Source organism: Danio aesculapii, chromosome 19, assembly GCF_903798145.1.
Source record: "Danio aesculapii chromosome 19, fDanAes4.1, whole genome shotgun sequence".
In the NCBI taxonomy this organism is placed as follows: Eukaryota; Metazoa; Chordata; class Actinopteri; order Cypriniformes; family Danionidae; genus Danio; species Danio aesculapii.
The window spans coordinates 43651068-43672885 of record NC_079453.1 but is presented as its reverse complement, the minus strand read 5'-3'; the positions used below and the strand labels follow the sequence as shown (position 1 = coordinate 43672885).

At 35.8% G+C, this 21818-nt stretch overlaps 1 protein-coding gene across 1 annotated transcript in view; it reads right to left on the bottom strand.

Moving 5' to 3' along the window:
• Positions 1 to 17935: 17935 nt before the first annotated feature.
• si:ch211-57n23.4 (immunoglobulin superfamily DCC subclass member 3) overlaps positions 17936 to 21818 on the bottom strand; it is a gene marked incomplete at its 5' end in the record, with an annotated part of 35027 nt that continues 31144 nt past the window's right edge. Inside the window, 4 exons of the mRNA XM_056479203.1 lie at positions 17936 to 18028; positions 18207 to 18342; positions 19941 to 20067; positions 20154 to 20270. Coding sequence (XP_056335178.1) covers positions 17936 to 18028; positions 18207 to 18342; positions 19941 to 20067; positions 20154 to 20270 — 473 coding nt within the window. The remainder of the gene's footprint in view (positions 18029 to 18206; positions 18343 to 19940; positions 20068 to 20153; positions 20271 to 21818) is intronic.

The window sequence follows — 21818 nt, the reverse complement described above, 5'->3', positions numbered from 1 at the left end:
CCTGAAGGTCGGAAGCAGTATTGCATGTCAACATGCCAGACAATACACCATGCAAAAAATAAATAAATAAATAAATCAAAAAATAATAATAGTAACATTTAACATGTTACACCACAGTGGAATGGACCGCCAAATATTCCAGCATTGGTTTTACGCAGCCCTTCCAGCCGCAACCCAGTACTGGAAAACACCTATACACTCTCACATTCCCACACACTCATACACTACAGCAAATTTAGCTCATCCAATTCACTTATAGCGCGTGTGTTTGGACAGTGGGGGGAAACTGGAGCACCTGGAGGAATCCCACGCCAACACCGGGAGAAAATGCAAACTCTACACAGCAATGCCAACTGGCTCAGCCGGGACTCGAATCAGTGACCTTCTTGCTGTGAGGCGAGAGTGCTAACCACTGAGCCACCATGCTGCATTTTCAGAAACAATATACCTAAATTATGTGAGTTTTTCCTTAAAACAAGCTAAATAATCTGCCAATGGGGTAATAAAAATGATCATGTTTTTCATTTTGACATGAGATTATTAGCTTACCCCATTGGTGGATTATTTAGCTTGTTTTAAGTAAAAACTGACTTTGTTTTGACATATTATTTTTGACTAAGAAAATTCTTCTTGATTTAGGAATCGTTTGATATTTGGACAAGAAACAAAACAAAAAAAATCTAAGTAAGGAAAGATTTTTTTTGCAATGCGAGTAGTCAGAAAACTTTACCAGACCGAAACAACCAAACAGCAGCACTCTTACAAAATCTAAACCCTCATCTTTCTCTCTCTCTCTTTTTCTCAAGCAGATGCATTCAGAGAAAATGGGACTCTTGAGATGAAATTGGATTTTAAAAATGCCACTTGATTTTGGATGGAAGCTTTCACAGACAAACAAACACACGCTCGTTGGGAGAAGGTTTAATCTATTTCTGTGCTGTTCCTCGACATCAAAATAATATTTGCTTCAATGTCTGTAATAAAGCAATAAACCTGGATAATATACTTGTATGAGCTGAGCTTTTGAATCATATTTCTACCAAACCTATTGAAGAGTGGAAGAAAATGAAAGGTGGATCGACTTTTGAAGTCAGAATTAAAGCACACAAAAAACATTCCTATCATAAAAAATATTTGGAAAACTTCTTCATTTTTACTTTAAAGGTGCAGTATGTAAGTTTGACACCCAGTGATTGAACTAGGCATTGCACATTTGGTTCAAAACAAATACAAGTTGCCAGATTGATGACACCAACAGAAGTGTGCCTGAAGACTGTCGAGCCTAAAGGCTGATTTAAATCTTGTTCTCAATAAACGCAACAGCACACAATAGAAGGAATATTTTCCATATTAAATGGAGTTTTTGTCCTAACCAAAACCAGAAATATATATATTAGAAACTGCTATTTCTCACAGGTGAACAACAGAAAACTACAATCACTTCAGGTACACCTCACGTGCCTAATTCAGTGTTAAATGCTAATAATGTGAGTTGAATGCCATTTTACATGATATTTATTGCCATACTACTGAAAGCAGCAGCAGATCTTGAAAATAAAATAAACCATTTGAAATTGAACTTTAGAACTGTGACTCAAAACCAGCACATATCAGTGATTGGGCATCTACATTTACTAATGTTAAAGAGGTTTATTATGTATTAATTAGATTATACACCTTACCATTTCATTGGAGTGCAATAAGTGTACATATATTCTGTGCTTCTGAATGGCTGTATTTAAATTTATATCACTGCAAATCTTATCACGAAGCATGTTGTTAGGACACCGGGTTACAATGTAACCTGCTCACCTAATGTTTAAGTTCATAATATTTATATTATTTGCTAATTATTAACCACCTCATGTGGAACTGAATCTGCGTCTCGTTTTGGAGTCTGCTACTGTCCACCGGAGGTTGCATTTCGGTCACAGACGCATACTTTCAGAGCCTTCCTGACTGAATGAATGAATGAAATATGTGGTTTTCCACCAAGGCAGCCCAGGGTGCTGAAATATGATTGGCTAAACTGGCAGTGGGCAGGTTAAAAGAACCAAAACTAAGACAGATGTTCAAAGCAGAATATCTGACTTCAGCATTGTTTTTCAGATAAACAAGTATGTTCACTTAGCATGTTTCTTAAATATCTGCGAACATATTATGGTATTTTTATGCTTCAGAAGAGTCAAACACTTACATACATAAGGTCCAATAAAATTAAAATAAAGTTTTTTAAACATTAGCATTAGTATTGTTAGTTTTTAAGATTTCTATAAGTTAATGTGCTCCAAAACATTTAGAAGATATTAAACTGATATGAACATGTCAAGCTTGTATTTTGACACTTCCATCTAAATGGATCAATGGTCACTTTATACTACAGTTTCTCATGAAATAATAACCATTCATTCATTCATTTTTTTGTCGGCTTAGTCCCTTTATTAATCTGGGGTCGCCACAGCGGAATGAACCGCCAACTCATCCAGCATTTGTTTTATGCAGCGGATGCCCTTTCAGCTGCAACCCATCACCGGGAAACACATACGCACTCATTCACACACACATACACCACGGACAATTTAGACTACCCAATTAACCTGTACCACATGTCTTTGGACTGTGGGGGAAACCGGAGCACCCGGAGGAAACCCACGCGAACGCAGGGAGAACATGCAAGCTCCACACAGAAACGCCAACTGACCCAGCCGAGGCTTGAATCAGCGACCTTCTTGCTGTGAGGCGACAGCACTACCTACTGCGCCACTGCATTGCCCCGAAATAATAACCAATCAAATGCTTTTTATTATCTGACATGCCCCGGCCCCTTCAAAACGCTTCTCATTTGCTTTTCATTTGATCCGCTTGAGCTGAACTACTCTCAATGGCAGAGCTGTTAGAAAACAAAACGCTATTGGGTGATTTTTTTAAAGGGAGGAGCTACACTATGCCCCACCCTCTCTTCGTGTTTCAGTTGACATTACTTCAAACCTCAAATAAAAATGCATATTTCAAAGCACTTCACGGGACCATTAAAAGCAATGATACAGTAAATATATATACTGTATACAGTTGTGCTCAAAAGTTTACACACCCCTTGAAGAATGTTAATATTATGAACAAAATAAGACAACATATACAAAATGCATGTTTTTTGTTTGTTTGTTTTTGTTATCCTGAGTATATTTTACATAAAAATGTTTCTTTGAAAAAATTTTGCTTTGTGATTGTTGTTTATGAGTCTGCACAACTGTATTCCATTACACACACACACTTGTACAGTCATCTCTATAGGGACTTCTCATAGATAGGATATTTCTTTACTGTACTGCATTTTTACAATTTCAGTTGCACACGGGGACCAGAAAATGTACTTTACACAACATTTACTGCCATTGTTATAACAAAATACACAAAACATAGGGAATACAAGGTACACACACAAACACACACACAAACAGAGAGTGCGAGAAAGAGAGAAGGGGAGAGAAAGGGATACATAGCCCTTTCTTTTATTCAAATATTTTATGTTTATTTTGTTGTATATTGCATATTGTGTTTGATGAATGCAAATGGTTTGTATGTGCTCCACATTTCAATCATTTGATTTGTGATAACAGAGTAAACATGATTACTGAGGAATGTGCTGGTGTTATGGCGGCTAATTAAATACAAAAGGCAACCATTCATTCATTCATTTTCTTTTCGGCTCAATCCCTTTATTAATCAGGGGTCGCCATAGCGGAACAAACTGCTAACTTATCCTGCATATGTTTTACGCAGCGCATGCCTTTCCAGCTGCAACCCAGTACTGGGAAACACCCATACACTCTCGCATTTACACCCACACATATACACTATGGCCAATTTAGTTTATTTAATTCACCGTGGTGCATGTCTGTGGACTGTGGGGGAAACCGGAGCCCCCGGAGAAAACCCACGTCAACACTGGAAGAACATGCAAACACAGAAATGCCACCTGACCCAGCCGGGACTCGAACCAGTGACCTTCTTGCTGTAAGGCAAAAGAGCTACCCACTGCACATCCTGTGAGTAGTCTGCATTTGTTAATAATTTTCAGTTCAGTGTTTTCCTTCTTCCAATTTGACATTTTGTCATATTGAAAAATGGTACATATTCACTCATTTTCCTTTGGACTAGTCTCTGATTTATCAGGGGTCGCCACAGCGGAATGAACCGCCAACTATTCCAGCATATGTTTTACACAGTGGATGCCCTTTTAGTAGCAACCCAGTACTGAGAAACGGAGGAAACCCAGGCCAACACGGGGAGAACATGCAAACTCCACATAGAAATTCCAACCGGTCCAGCCTGGACTCGAACCAGTGACCCTCTTGCTGTGAGGTGACAGTGCTAACCACTGAGCCACCGTGGCGCCAATTGTAAAATACTTTGGTTTTATAGTTTAATTAAATTGTGAGGTTCAATAAAAATTAAACTGGTGAATTCAAATAAAAACAGTGAGAATGTAAAATTGGAAAATTACTTTTTCAAACTACTATATCAAATTTTATATGTATTAATTATATGTTAATTAATTATAGGGGGTAATGGTACAAGTATTTGCACTAAAATTTGTTTCATTTGAGTGTTTCTTACTCCTAAAAGCATTAACAGTTTGGCATTAACAGAGATCATCACTAATGGGCGGGGCTTTCCCCCTCTGATGACACTTATAACAGGAGAATGTCGGTCAAAATGTTTCTGGAGACTGTTTTTAAGAAGTGTGATTATTAAAAATAAAATGTAGAAATTTTTATCATCGGAAGCTGGTTTATGTGTTACCATCAGAAGCTGGAAACTGTGTTTAAACCTCTTACAAAAGTGATTTTTAAATAATAGGTCCCCTTTAATATTACTGCAAGTAGGCCTCCCTATACAGTTTACAGCAGTATTATACACATATGTGACCCTGGACCACAAAACCTAAAGTCTTATGTTGCACAGGTATATTTTTGCCAACAGTCAAAATTATTGCTAATACTTTTATGACTCACTGGAATATTATAAATATACACATATACATATATATATATATATATATATATATATATATATATATATATATATACACACACACATATATATATATATACACACATATACATATATATATATATATATACACACACACACATATACACACATATACATATATATATATATATATATATATATATATATATATATATATATATATATATATATATATATATATATATATATATATATATATACACACACACACATATATATATATATATACACACATATACATATATATATATATAAATAATGTATTGTATTGTATGTATTGTAAATTTATTACAGTAAACATTTTAAAACTTAATATTTGATTAGCAACATGCATTATGATGCACTTTATTTAGACAACTTTAGGCAGTTTTCTTGGTATTTAGATTTTGTTGAACCCTCAGATTGCAGATACTCAAATAGTTTTATCTCAGCCAAATACTGTCCTATCCCAACAAACCACACATCAATAAAATCTTAATAATTCACATTTTAGGTGATGTATAAATAATTTTTTCCAAAGATTATAACTTTGTTTTGTGGTCCAAGGTCACATATAAAGAGCTGATATTGTGATACTAATAATCGCAATGCTTGGTTTAGAGCGCAGGCTTTCAGAAGCCATGCTGCTATTAATTATTTGATAAGATGTTAATTGGGTCTTGGTTAAACGACTATTAATCTAATCTCCTCTAGATGCTCTATTCATTGCTCCGAAACGGACACACCGTGTGATCATCTGAAGCCTCTTAATGGTTTATTGTGGAGTGTGAGGCCTAACACATCACCTCTATGTCTGACGCATGTAAAAAGATTCATTAAATACATTTCTGAGGGCTTGATGTTGATGCAGGATCAGCTTGTTCATCATTTAACACAGACCCTGTGGCTCTACAACTCTACAATGTGAAACAAAAAAACAATCACAGACAGCGCTGACCAGGCTGGAGACAAGACGAACACAGAGAGATTTCGAAATAGACACTGTCTGCACAAATAAATACCGGAAGCAATAATAAACTGCAATATAATAATGGGCACAAATTAATGTACGAGTAACATTGAAAGCAACATAATGATTTGTTGCATCAATTCAAAACTGGGATATTATGAACTGCTGCTATTTATATCACGTATCCAAGAATAAAATAAAAATGGGAGGTAAATCTTTTCCTAATAGGTCTCTGGCGGGAAGAAGAAAAAAACGTGGTGTCACATAAGAGACATCTCCAGGGTGGAGACAGGACGGGTTAGCAGGGCGAGGTTTCCATGGCAACAGCAAAAAGGGTCGAGAGACTTTGTATGTGTGTTTGAATGTGTGTGAGAGCAGGTTCAAAAGCACATTACACTTATCTGTCAATCAATCTCCAAACTATTTCATCATTCGACTGGAACAATCACATCAGACCAAAAAATAAATATGAATTAGAAAAGTGATATAAAAATGTAGTCTGAGGTTAAATATTGTTCAATAGAGTTAAAAAATCAGAAACACACACTTCATCGAACACCTGGGCCCGCTTTTTCAAAAGTAATCCACTAGGATTTTTGATAACTGATTGGATCAAATCTTGAAAATGGGTTTTTCAAAAGAAAAAACGGATTACATAATTGGATTAGATCATGTAATCCAATCTTGGTTTTGATCCAGATCAAACCTTTAGTTTGGGTTTTTCAGACCTTTTTTTGTAGGATTTGGATCACTTTGATCCAAAAATCTGGATTAAATTGATCCCATCAGGGCCCAGTTTTTCAAAGCAACACCGGATTGGATCAATCTGATCCGGATAGGAACTTTTCAGGATCACTAAATCTGGATAACCAGTGCTCAAACAGGATAGGAAATCACAATGTAGAACTATAGATATGTAAAGAGCAACAAGTAGCCAGTGTGCCAACTTTATTTTTATTTGAAATAAAAAAAACACACATTTAAAAAAACTAAAATCAAGAAAAATCCCACCCCATCCTCTTCCAGCAGTCCGCTCATCTGTGATCTACAACACAAACACTGTACATTGAGGATATTTATAACACGTTTCAAATAAAGATGTATTGAATTTAAAAAAAAACTTAATGTCAAAAACTCCACAATAATTTCTTCCTCATCTGATGTGGAGAGATGCTGAAGCCATCGTTCTGATGGGATCAGTTTAATCCAGATTTTTTGGATCAAAGTGATCCAAATCCTACAAAAATGGTCTGAAAAACCAAAACTAATGGTTTGATCTGGATAAAAAGCAAGATTGGATCAAGTGATCTAATCCAGTTATGTAATCCGTTTTTTCTTTTGAAAAACCCATTTTCAAGATTTGATCCAATCCGTTATCCAAAATCCTAGTGGATTACTTTTGAAAAACCGGGCCCAGAAGGGTGGATTCAGTGTGGATTTCATGCCCAAAATGTAATGAAAACTTTTTAGTAGAAAGAGTTTGGCCTCATAAAATAATCCCCCAAACAGCTGTTAAAATTGACCAAAAACAATACATTTTATTCTGTCACTAATTGATATATTCATCACAATGGAAAATATTTTTGCTTTTAAAATATGTATTAGTGATGCATGCAATGATTACAGAATAACCAAAAAATGCAAAGAATGGCAATCACAGACTTTTAAAATCATTTTTAACAATTGCAAAAAGAGACTGAACAGGCAGAAGCACCGCTTCATCTGGCAGAGGAACAACTGACCAAACTGCAGCAAACCAAGGCTAGACTTGAGATCCGCCTCCTAAAGGCTACGCTCAGACAAGCTGGTCTCTCCACATCAGTGAGATTTTGACATTAAGTCTTTTTTTATTCAATACATCTATATTTGAAACGTGTTATAAATATCCTCAATGTACAGTTTGTGTTGTAGGTCTCAGATGAGCGGACTGCTGGAAGAGGATGGGGTGGGATTTTTCTTGTTTTTAGTTTTTTTTAAATGTGTGTTTTCATTTCATATAAAAATAAAGTTATATTGACCCCACACTGGCTATTCTACTCTTTACATATCTATAGTTCTACACTGTGATTTCCTATCCTGTTTGAGCACTGGTTATCCAGATTTAGTGATCCTGAAAAGTTCCTATCCGGATCAGATTGATCCAATCCGGTGTTGCTTTGAAAAACTGTCTTGAAAAGTAAACTGGATTACGTGATCACGGATTGCAAAGACAGGATTACTAAATCCAGATCAATTTTATCTGGGTTAAACCTTTTGAAAAACCGGGCCCTGATGATAATTTATTTATCCTTAAGAACAACTTATATAGTCATTTAATCCAGAGTAAGTGATTTGTACGGTTTATTTACCGTCCTAAAGATCTTCTGGTGTGTCCTTCAGGTATCACGCAAAGGGCTGATATGCTGCGATGTGTAGCCTTGGGAATTGGATAAGAAGGTGTCAGATTTTTTGGTGAGGTTTCACATCTTGCTCCACCTCATGATCATCTTCACTGAATAATGAGGACATCCATATGCTAGCTTAAAAAAAAGCTAAATTCGTTTATAGCTGCTAGACACAGTGGCATATATTTGCTGATTTTAGCATATTTAATGTCAGATGCTACAGATCTCTGAAAATGTTGGCCTAAAAACGTTTTTTCCTCCCTTAGGACATATCTAAAATCCACACACCTACAAAAACCTTCACATCTAGATGGATGTTGCGTTTTGAATAAATTTTTGTTTATACTTATTGTCTTAATCCTTCACATTTTAATTATTGTATGCATGTTTGTACCTGGAACTCCAGAAGAAAATACGTTTTATATTTATGTACACACTGAGGTTTTGTTGTGCTGTGAGGACCTACTTTATTCGGTTTGTGCTGTCTGTCTGCAACAGTCCTGCCTACAGTTTGTAAGAAAATACATCAGCAAACTATATGTAAGTTTCAAACATGATATCTGAATAGACATTGCTTGACTTACCCCACTGGAAATTACCCCATTCTCGGCCGCAATAGAAAAGGTTTTCCGCGAATAACCAGTCGAAAAACATAAACTAGCTAACATTACACAAAAAAAAGTAAACAGGAAATTTCGACGAAGCTTATCTTTCCACTTACGCTCGCGAAAGATTCCTAGTGCGCATGCGCGAAATACGAAGGCGTCCCCAAATTAGAGTAAATAAATATTATAAATAAATGTTTTGTCAGCGCGTTTCCGAAAAAAAAATCTGAAGGGAGCGATATAAACTTAGAGTTGAGAGATATAATCTCAGAAGTCATACTCGCAATTACACTTTTGAAGTAAAAACTGATGAAAATCGTACTTTTTTCCCCTCACTCAGCTGTATGTAGTATGGGCTATATGCACAGCTGGAGTTTTAAAGCCCATGATAAACTTCCGGAGACAGCTTAATGTGAATATTTTCAATTTCACAAGTTTGTTTTTACAGCATCGATGTTGTAATGTAATTACAATACATTCAGTTAAATAGACTTAAGCATTCATTTAGTTGCTCAAGCGTAAAACAAGATGAAAGACCGGTGTAACTACTAGCGCCGTCAGCAACAGGCTAGCGCAGAAACTCCATTGAAAATACAGGGGTAAAATAAACTGTCATATTTTAAAGACATGGCGGTGGGAAATGGAATTTAATGCAGTGCTTCCTGTCCGAACCGAGACTTACTTCAAAACGTATAATAAAAACATTATTTATATATGTATCCAGGGCTTGACATGTACACCCTCCAACCCACCAAATGCGGGTAGATTTCAGTAGTGGCGGGTAAGACAGACACTCCCACTAGCCACTTTGGCTGGTTGAAAATACTTTTTCAGAATAATAATTCTTAAAAACAGGGTTCGACAATAAGGATGGTCCAATATGCATGCAAACGTGATCTTAGAATTAAGAAGCAAAACGACAAAAATAACTGTTCGCAAAGCAGATGAATACTGAATGAGGGGATAATCATTCGCGCTAACAGCTGAGGTGATGTGCGCGACTGTTTAAAACGCGTGTGCGCTCCTATTCCCTTGCGTGAAGCAACTGTGTCTAGAAACACAACTGATACGATCAGTTCTCTTTCAAATAGACTAGACAAAAAGTGATGAACATGTGCCCACAGTCTTGCTGCTGAACTATTCTTTGAACAGATTATTTATGGGTCAAACGGTAACCACGTGTGTCATCATCCTTTCATTATCACACGGTATGTTTTGTTTTTTTACCTGCTTTCTTTTCGTTAATATGGTTTAATTATCTTCTTTTTTTTTTTTTACAATTACATTGCTTTAATGGGAGATGAACTCCCCATTTATGTGTTAACTGGTGACCTTTAGCCAGAACAGATTACTGTGCATATGTTTTGTTAAATAAAAAGTATAGTATACAGCTATATTTTGCTTAAATAAAAATAAAAAAAAAGTTTAAAAATTTGAGGCTAAGAAATAATTAATTGTTTATGTTTGATGTGGTCAGAGATAAATTTTGAGCTTTGAAAATTATGTTAAATAAAAACTAATTGTAATGCTATGAAACCATGACCGCTTTTCTCATGATTATTGAGCAAGCTCATACTCAACATACAATGAGTAAAATGAATGAGCAGGCATGTGGAGAAAACGCAAAATCTAAATCAAGCAATTTTAGCATGTCAAAGTCATTTATATACATGTATAAAATATATTTTCTCCACAATAAAATTGTGGCTAGTGAAAATGGCGAGTGGCTAGTAATGTTGGAAAACTACTAGCCACAGTGGCTGGTGATCAATAAAGTTCATGTCAAGCCCTGTATGTAGCTCATATATAGCAGCAGTCATATCCATCAAACAGCTAACAAAACACTAGTTCTGCTTGTACGCTGCACACTTAACTAGGCTGTTACTGATGGAGCATGATGATATACTGTAGGGCCTGTTTAATATGAGTAGTGCAGTGGTAAAAGTAGGGTCATATTTCCTTTTATTCATGAGGCATGAAGCAGTGAAGGATCGGGCAGTTTTCTTAACTGGACTCCTATTTATTGCTGGTTATTTAGAATGGCAGGAAGCATTTGGGCTTGAAAAAAAGCAGGCATCACCCAATGACCTAAACGGAGATAAAGAGGGATTTTGTGAAAAGGTCGTTCTTATCCAGGTTACCGAATTGATTTGGAGGTTATAGGTGAAGTCATTGTGGTTATCATTGCTTCGTGACTATTAACCCAATAGATGAGTTTCGATTCCGCTGGACAATAGATTTCAGTCCCTCTTTCAGTCAAATGTCTACAGTTCACATGTGTATCTGATTATTTAAAATCAGTAAAATAATTATTTTAAATCAGCTTTGTCACTATACGTTAAGTTGGAAAGTAACACACACAAACATATTCTTGTTCTTTGTTTTTATTTGGTTTCAGGCGCTCTGGAATTTGAACAAATCAGAAAAAAAGCCGAGACTGTGCAATTACAATAGTCACCCCAATCAAGAGCTCAGCAGCGAAATCTCGAGACATTTCTAAAGACATTCCCATTGGTTGCCAGCAAATGGCAGACATCAATAACTCCCCCAATAGGTCTGGAATTTATCAGAGCACATCCTTGAGAATTCAATCACTACGCGATGCAATGATGACACCAGAAGGAGTTTCGTGAAGAGACAAAGACCGGCATGCCAATTTGAGAAATGCCAAAGAGCAACATGATCAATGTGAGTCCTGCAAACAGCTTCACTCTACACACAGATCCATTATAGAGGACGCGGTCTGTATATTAAGCTGTTAAACTGCAATACGGTAAATGTGAACAAATATCAAGTTTGGTCCATTTACTATCGCGCATTCATCGCAAGGTCTCTTGTAATTGTCCACTCACTGGACACCAATCTCTGTTTTTCCAAGGAACACTACACTTTTTATTTGGAAATAGGCTCTTTAATAAGTAACCTGGAATTAAACGTGTTTTACCATTTTTTTATCCATTCCGCCAATCTTCACATCTGGTGGGAGCACTTTTAGCTTAGCTTAGCATAATGCGTTAAATCAAATTAGACCATTAGCCTCTCATCCAAAACAAATTTTAATTAAAAATCAAAAAGGAGTCAAGCTTTAAACTGGAAAACTATTTAAACTTGATTTTTTTTTAACATTTTTTTGTGAGATGCTAATGGTCTAATCCGATTCAATGATTTATGCTAAGCTAAGCTACGAGTGTTCCCACCCGACCCGGAAATTAGCTGAATAGATTTAAGAAAGGTAAAACTCAACTGTTTAACACTACAGGACTTCTAAAAAGAGCCTCTTTTCAAAAAAACTGGAGTGTACCTTTAATCTTTTTTGGTTGGAGACATCAGTCTCAAAGTGTTTAAAGCTTTTGGGTTTTCAGGTTCAAATAACTCAAAAGGAAGTACACGTTAAAGCATTGTTTTCCTCATTGGTTCTAGCCCTTAAACTCTAGTTCTCAACTATTTTTTTTCTAACCAGTGAGTCATAATCCAAACAGATGGTTGATTCACTCAGTTATTCAATCTGCCTTGATGTTAAAAGGGATGGTTTACCTAAAAATAAAAATTCATTTACTCCCCCTCCTCTTGTTTCAAACATGAGTTTCTTTCTTTCGATGAACACAAAAGAAGATATTTAAAAGAATGTTGGAAACTGGTAACCATTGACTTCTATGAAATTTGGAAGTCACTAGTTAACAGTTTTCAGCATTCTTCCAAATATAGGCATCACTTTATTTTGATGGTCCCTTTAACATATTTTGTTGAATTTAAGTTACATTGCATCTAAATACCAACTAATTCTTAATAGATTATAAGTAGACTGTTAGGTTGGGGTTATGGTAGTGTAAGTTGACATGCACTTGCTAAGTTTCTTATAGTCAGTTAAATGTCTGTGGAAGGAGCAGTATCAGCAGATATTAAGCAGACAGTCTACTAATATTCAAATGAGAATGAATTGGCAGGTAGTTGCAATGTAAGTTTTAGTCAACAAAATGTGAAATACGGACCATCGAAATAAAGTGTTACCCAAATATCTTCATCGAAAAAAGAAACTCATAAAGGTTTGAAACCACTTTAGGCTGAGTAAATCTTAATTTTCAGGTGAACAAGTAAAAAATTGTGAATCCCAAATCGTATCTTAGCCCACCTGTTGCATTTGACCCACTGTTTTTTAGGTTTCTAACAAACACTTTCAAATTCTCTTTCATCTGCTACAGAGAAATGAACAAACAGGCGTTTATCAAAATGGACATAGAACAAAAAGCAATAACATTAATTAAAATATTAATAATAATAATAATAACAACATTACAAAAACAAAATGAAAATGCCATCTTTCCAAACCAAGGTAGGTACCGTGACAACTTTGTGAAAGAGAGTAGAAAAAAAGTTCTGCAAAAAGAACCAAATATTGTGTTTAAAATGTCAGTCATCTAATGTTTACCACGCTACAAATCACGCTATACAGCTACAAATCTAAAATCCTCCCATTTTGCTTCTGAAACACTTCAGTTCTTTCAAATTCAACATGAGGATGGAAGTTTTAGGCTATGGAGGGGCTGTCTGAACAGCAGTGATCATTGGTAAACAGTTCACACTCATTGTGTTCAAAAGGTCAACCTGGGGAATAGAAGAGTATCTTCACGAAAGCAGATTTCTTTGGATGTGTTCACACTTGTAAATCAGTTCTAAATGTATTAAGAAAATTATGCTATTTGTGGTTGCATCTTTGGTCCATGCTGTGTTCATGTTTCAGTAAAATGGCACCAGAGTTTTTGGGCTGAATTTCAATTTGAGTTTGTTTAAAGGGGTCATGAACTAAGAAAGCAAACTTCCCTTGATCTTTTAACATATAAGCGCTTGTAGTACTATAAAAACATCCTGTATGTTTCAGAACTCAACACTTTATGGTTGCTCTAAAATATTCTTAATTTGAAGGCTATCTGACAAAACAACAAGTTCTGTAATGTTCTGCTCTATGATGTAATAGACTGGATAAACTCCGCCTCCACAGAAGATCAACACCTACTTCTACTGCACTGCTTCTTTAGTTCTGTTAATATGCAAAACTGTCAGCCAATCAGAGCTGTGGGTGTGAGTCTACAATTGGCCACGCCCATTCAAAAAGGGTGTTCTTATGAGGATTAAAAACAGCACATAAAATAGTCAGTTGCTTTAAAATTATGATGGATTTTGATGTTAAAATTCTGGAATGTTCTGCTCTATGATGTAATAGGATGGATAAGCTACTGCACTGCCTGTTTAGCTTTGTTATAAACTGTCTAATCAGAGGACTGGGTGTGATTCTACAACTGGCCACGCCCATTCAAAACGAGTGTCCTTATAAGGGTTAAAAACAGCAGATAAATTAGTCAGTTACTTCAAAATAATGATGGATTTTGATGTTAAAATTCTGGAATGTTCCAAGTAGGTATCGCTGCAGTGCGGAGACATCCAAGTGGGAGGGATTACACCGCAAGTAGTTTGGGTGACCTACAAGAGGGATGGACTTACGCAAGTGGGTTGGGTATTGGTGGTGTTGGTGGAGTAGACATTAATAAAACACATCAGGTTACTGTGAGGTTGGGTTTAGGGTTGTAGATGTTAATAAAACACATCAGGTTACTGTAAGGTTGGGTTTAAGGTTGGGGTAGGTGTAGCCATTCATAAAGCAAAATATTGTGCTCTGTGTCATGTACAAGACATTAAATAAAAACTCCAGGTTAGTACAGCCCACTTGGAGCTCAGGTCCCACCCACTTGGAGCTGGTTCCAACCTCCATTTATACCCTTCTTGAATGTTCTGCTCTATAATGTAATATGGTGGATAAGCTCCGCCTCCACAGAAGAGCGACACCTACTTCTACTGCACTACCTGTTTAGCTCTGTTGTTATGCAAAACTGTCAGCCAATCAGAGCACTGGGTGTCAGCCTACAACTGACCACGCCCATTCAGAAAGAGTTTCCTTATGAGGGTTAAAAACAGCACATAAAATAGTCAGTGGCTTCAAAATTATGATGGATTTTGATGTTAAAATTCTGGAATGTTCCAAGTAGGTATCGCTGCAGCCCGGAGACCTCCAAGTGGGAGGGATTACACCGCGAGTAGTTTGGGTGACCTCCAAGTGGGAGGGACTTACGCCACAAGTAGGTTGTTTTTAGGTGGTGTAGACATTGATAAAACACATCAGGTTACTGTGAGGTTGGGTTTAGGGTTGGGGTAGGCGTAGACATTCATAAAGCACAAGACATTAAATAAATAAAAACTCCAGGTTTGTACAGCCCACTTGGAGCTCAAGTCCCAACCACTTGGAGCTGGCTCCGACCTCCGTTTATACCCTTTTTCGAATGTTCTGCTCTATGATATAATCGGATGGATAAGCCCCGCCTCCATGCAAAACTATAATCCAATCAGAACACTGGGTGTGAGTCTGCAATTGGCCACGCCCATTCAAAAAGAGTGTTCTTAAGATGGTTAAAAACAGCACATAAAATAGACAGTTGCTTAAAAATTATGTTGGATTTTGATGTTACATTTTTGATTACATTATAAGCGGACCTCAGAGAACACTACAAAATAAAGGTACTTCATGACACCTTTAAATCGAACAAGTGTGAACACACCCTAAATCTTAGATAGATCTTCACAGCTCAAAACTCCTTCGCTTTCTTGATGAGCATCAGTAAACAAGTCAAGTTCTTTGGTTCCATTCATATGTTACTGTATAGACATAGCTCCCTTGACTCTTTCTGAAAGGACATCTTTGATTTCTTCTGACCCCAGGTTTGACCCACCGTTAGCCAATCACAAAAAATGCTCACATTTACGCATGAATTCATACAAACACTCACGTACGTTCCTGTGCTTTGGTAATGAAGTGTTACAAAAGATAAAGGTTATGAATGTTAAATATGAAAGAGGTATTTGGTATTCATTCTACTATTTGGCAAATTCAACTCTATAATCATAGAAAGGACACAAACGGTCCTTCTCTCACATATAAAATCTCCTTGAAAATATATCCCATTTTCATTTGGTTATTATTTAAACGTTAAAAGGTTCTCAAACAAAAAACAAACCTTGACAGTTCAGTGTTAAAAGAGGGAAGACGTTTGACTATTAAAGCTTATAATGTGTGGAAAGGGTTTGTCGTTGAGTCCATTTTAAAGTAATTTCCCTCTTTGACATGAACTGCGAAAACGTAAAAACACGACGGCTTAGGACATGAATATGAAAACCTTAAAAAATGTACATCTTTGGATATCATAAAGCTTGGTTTTTCATATCAAAAACATTTTTGGATAATCTGCTGCCATGCCTGTTTTTGTTTGGGAGGGTGGGGGGTGGGGAGAACATGGTGGTTTTCCCAGTAAACCCAAAACCAACCATCATCTCGCAGCTCCTTCAGGTTCCCATGGCAACCGATTTGGCATCTGGAGAAAAGACCAGCTGGTTTGGCTGAAAACAATCCCTTTGGATAAACATCCTCACATATTCCTTGGTTGGGAAGCAGAGTAATCCTAAGCTTTTGGTTTAACAGGCGGCATCCGCGCGGAAAGGCCCGATAGTATCCCATAAGGGTCCATACTTTCCATGCTAAAATATCCGAACAAAATGAATCCCCCTCTATGCCTGCTGTTTCATGTTTTCTTTGGAGTTCAGCAGCATCAGAGCAGATCCAAATCATCACATCCGACATTTATGATGAATGGACTTGGAAACATTCGCATTAAAGGTGTTTCTGAAGCAGTGATGAAGGAGGGAGGGTTTCTCAGACAGCGTTTGTCTGCTAAGGCAATATCTGGAGGATGAGCAGCCGCGGTCGCACTCTCCATGGCAGTCGACCAGATGGGCGCCTGAACGCAGGCTCTGGAGACTTTGGCACAGGCACTGGCAGTTAGGAGGAGAAGCAGGTAACTGGACTTTTTTTTGGCTGAGGTAGGCATGCTTTATCAGCAAGAGGCTAATGTTAGCCCTGAACAACATTCTGAGGTAGCTATCTTTGGAGTTATACAGCTTTTGGTGGGTATTATAAAGAATGGGATAAGGGGATAGGTTGGTAAGAATCCATCACTTTTATGGTTCCTCTGGGTTAGCCTGCCTCGAGGCATGACGGTGAAAAACACAACAATCTATTTACTTGAACTCGCACACAACCACAAGCGAAGGCAAAAGCAAGGCCACATTATTTATCATGGTTTATCCGAGTTAAGGCTAACAAACGGAACAAAATAATGCTCCATGTAATAATTTCAGTGGTGAGTTTTGTAAATTACATCATTCATTATATCAGAGAGGTATTTATATTTGGCATCGACAATGTAAGGTTACACTTTATTACCAGAGGACGCATTGCAAAAGGACGTTTTGGTTATAGCAGAAAGCCCTTTGGTAATAAAATATAAAGCAGGTTTGTTTTCTTTTGCTTCCATTGTGTAGTTATCCATACTATCCAACTATTTTTCTTCTAAGGCTATCGTTTCTTGTGCAGACACATCGGCATATGGATTTTAAAGAGACAGTTCACCCAAAACTGAAAATTCTCTCATCATTTACTCACCCTTCACTTCTCACAAACTTGTTTAAGTTTCTTTCTTCGGATGAACAAATAAAGAAGCTATTCAAAAGAAACTGGTAAACATTGCTTTTTCTTTCTACTATAGGAGGTCAATAGTTACTAGTTTCCTTTTAAGTTCAGCAGAAGAAAAAAACGAAGATTTGGAACCAATTGAGGGTAATTAGAGAGTATTTTGGCGTGAACGATCCCTTTAAAGCAGTCAAGCTTTGGATCTAAAGGGAGGGAGAAATGCTAAACTCTCTATATGCATTTTTGTAGTTATAACATGCTCTTTAACACCCTTAAACAGTAGCAGCGGTTTAGAGAGCATGAATATGGGGTTTTGGTGGGCAGGCTGGGCAGAGGAACCACAATGAGCGATGTAACTGAGGTAATGCTAGTGCTAGCCAGTGCCTGTGCCTGTGCCCGTGCCTGGCAGATTGGACGAGTGCTGCTCAATAAGAACCTGGCACTGGGTCTGATCTTTATTATGACCCTGAAAATAGAGAAAACAGACGTTAATATGATTAACCACGTTTTTAAAAACGCTGACAATCAAAGTATAAGTTTGGGCAGGAGTTTCAAATGAACTCAGTGAAATGCTAAAGCAGAATTTTTGTTACTGAATACAGTTATGAAGCTACATAAAGCTAGACCTAAAGCACTAGTCTTACCTGAGGAACTAATTCAATGCCTTGAGCAGGTTGTGTTATTCCCTGTTTAGGGAGTCCGTTACCCTGAACTTGATGCCCTCCATCTTCACCATGTGGCACAGACCAGCTGTCCTGGGTCCCCTTCCTACAGAGGAAACTGAGACAAAATTGACATCTATTATACTTCAGATATCCATCGAATGTTGCAAATTGCTTAATATTACTTTTGTATTATTCATTGATTTAAAAGCAATGGCTAGAATGTGAAAAAAGTGTGAAGATAAAGATATACTGATACTAAAATTATTATTCATATTATTAATATAATCATATTTATACTAAACCTGGCTCTTAATGTATTTATTAACATTTCAGCACTTTTAAAATATATAAATAGCTTTTACTTGTGTTTATTTATAGTGTATAATGAATGTTGTAATTAAATGTTGCACTATGACTAAAGCAATTTATCCAAAAATATATTTTTAAAAATTATAATAAATTTAGCATTTAACAATTTATCAAAAAATGTAAAATAAAAGAAATAAAAAATGTAAAATATTACTGATACTGTCTCTATATTAAAAGTGCATCTCAGTTTATAGAATATATTATTGTATTTTATTTGTATCCGTATGAAAAGGTTTTATGTTTTAGATATGTATTTTCCTTTGTATATTCATATACAACTATATATAGTATAGTTATGTGTATATAGACCATTTCAATGTGGCAATGTAATTGGCCCATGAACATTTCCTGCTTGTTATCAAACTATTTCATAACTGTAACAAGAGGCAATCCAATCATAGCTTAATGTTAAAACAGCTTTCATAACATTATTTATCAATATGTGGCTCTTTTTGGATTCTCGGAAGCTACAGAAATTAAAAATGTAAAACAGGAAATACATTGGGACCATTGTTTTCGTTTACATCCCTTAACATGGTCTATATGTGTATATACAGTTGAAGTCAGAATTATTAGCCCCCTTTGATTTTTTTTTTTTTTTTTTATTATTTCACAAATGATGTTTTACAGAGCAAGTAAATTTTCACAGTATGTCTGATAATATTTTTTCTTATAGAAAAAGTCTTATTTGTTTTATTTCGGCTAGAAGAAAAGCAGTTTTAAATTTTTTATTAACCATTTTAAGGTCAAAATTATTAGCCCCTTTAAGCAAGTTTATTTTCCACTGTCTACAGAACAAACCATCAGTAACTTGCCAAATTACCCTATCGCCTAGTTAACCTAGTTAACCTGACAAAGATAAAATAAATCAGCGATTAAAAATGAGTTATTAAAACTATTATGTTTAGAAATGTGTGAATCTTCTCTCCGTTAAACAGAAATTGGGGGAAAAATAAACATGGGGGCTAATAATTCAGGGGGGCTAATAATTCTGACTTCTGACTATATATATATATATATATATATATATATATATATATATGCACACACACACACACACATAGATATACTGTAAATATATTGTAACAAAAAAATGATTAAAAATATTATCAATATTAATATATTTAAATATTTTTTAAGGTGCATCTTCATATGTTTATCAGCAATATAGAAATACGCTTTATACTATTAATATTTATTTATAACACTATTCATATATTTATTATATTGTATTTCTAAAATATATAATGATTTACAATTTTATATCTGTGAAGTCTATAATATAGTATATTTTAAACTATTTATAAGATTTCTACATAGAGATTCCTCTAAATGTTCCATTACCTGCGCCGATATCCGAACATGAGGAAGAGCACGCAGAAAATGATGCAGGCCATTCCAATGTGGATGCCGACCACAATGCTGCTCACTGAGCTCTCCACACCCCTGCAGTTACATTGAGCTTCCTCTCCTGCACAACAGAACATGATTATCATTCAGTCCACTAAAAAATAATAACCACCCAGAGTACGTGTGTCAAAGCAAAAGCTCATTTACCTGCTCTGGTTTTAGCACTAGTGCCATCCTCGGCCAGTGATACAAGCTTCTTTGAACAGTCACTCTCTCCATTACCGTTGTAGGCCACCAGTTTGACTTCATACACAGCGCCGGCGTCTATGGAGAAAGTGGAAGTGGTCAGTATCACACACACACACACCGCAAATCAATCATGGATACTCGAGCATTCGCCTCACACATATACACTGCGCTGCTTTTGTTGACTTTGCAGTCGCAGTATTGATCAGCTAAGGTGAACAAACTCCTAGATATTATGTCTTTCTTTTACTCTGGCTTTTTCTTTGTACGTGATGCAAGATGTGTTTTCAGCCATACTGCAATTTTCACACTCTTTTCCAAATTCTCTGAAATTCACGTACAGTATGTCAAGTACAAGTAGAAGTGCTTATTGCTCAGATATACAGTAGTATATCATGTCTGTTTAGTTCAAGGATGCATTTAGTTCACACAAAAATAGAAGTGGTCCCATATAAATCTGATAAAGGCAATACCTGTTTACAAATGACGGAAGTTCATATTTGGATTTCACAGACGTAAAATATATGTCATTTATGCAACATAATAAATATATAATTCAAAATACTGCACATATTGCAGTGTAGAGATATATAAATGTTCATTTTTGCAATATTTTGAAATATGTGTTATATATATATGACATATTTTTATATATGTGAAATCCAAATATGAACTTGGATGTCATATGTGAGAATTGCATATTTTCCACATGTCAGATTTCTATATGCGGTTCGAAACTTTTCAGAATTTCTTTCCTCTGTTGAACACAATGAAGATATTTTGAAGAAGGTTAGAAAGAAGCAGCTATATTAGACACAAACAAAAAAATCTATGGAAGCTAATGAATGTTTTTTCCAACATTCTTCAGCTTATCTTCCTTTGTGTTTAACAGAGGAGAGAAGTTCATCCAGGATTGGAACAAGTAGAGGATGAGTAAATGATGACACTTTTGGGCGAACTGTCTTTTTAAGGTGGGCTGAGCAGAGGGATATTTCAGCTGTCACTGACTGTACAGACATAATGGCTTCTACAGAGCTGATATAAAGGTGAGAGAGTATTTCAGTATAAAACACCAGAATAAGCAGAGCTGGATGGAATCTGATGGCGTGCTGTGCTGAGATTGTGAGAATATACAGTAAATGTGGTCCTTTGTATAGCCCCTAAAAGTATTTATACTTAATACTAAATGCCAACGATCTCCTAATGGATTCTGAGAGTAATATTTATGTTGTTTAATTAGAAATAAACATGTAGAATTTTTGAGTAATGAACTTTTGAAATGAATAGACTGAAATTTCTTTGAATAGAAAAACAGTACGAGCTTAAGAAAACTTCAGAACAAATGATGACAAAAAGTCCTGACAACAAATGTTTTTGTAAGTTGATCAGATTTTAACTAAATTCTTTAAGCTATACAAAGTTTAACTTAAAATGTTTTTCATTTTGATTGATGCAAGTTGAGATGACTAAAAAAGGTCATTTAATTCAACAAAAAAACTCTTTTTACAGTGTATTTCTTTCTAATAATAACATTTCTCAGTAATATTGAAAAATGCATACATATTTTTTTTAGTCATTGTTTTTGGAGTGGTTTAACTTTTAAAAAAAGTATATATATATATATAT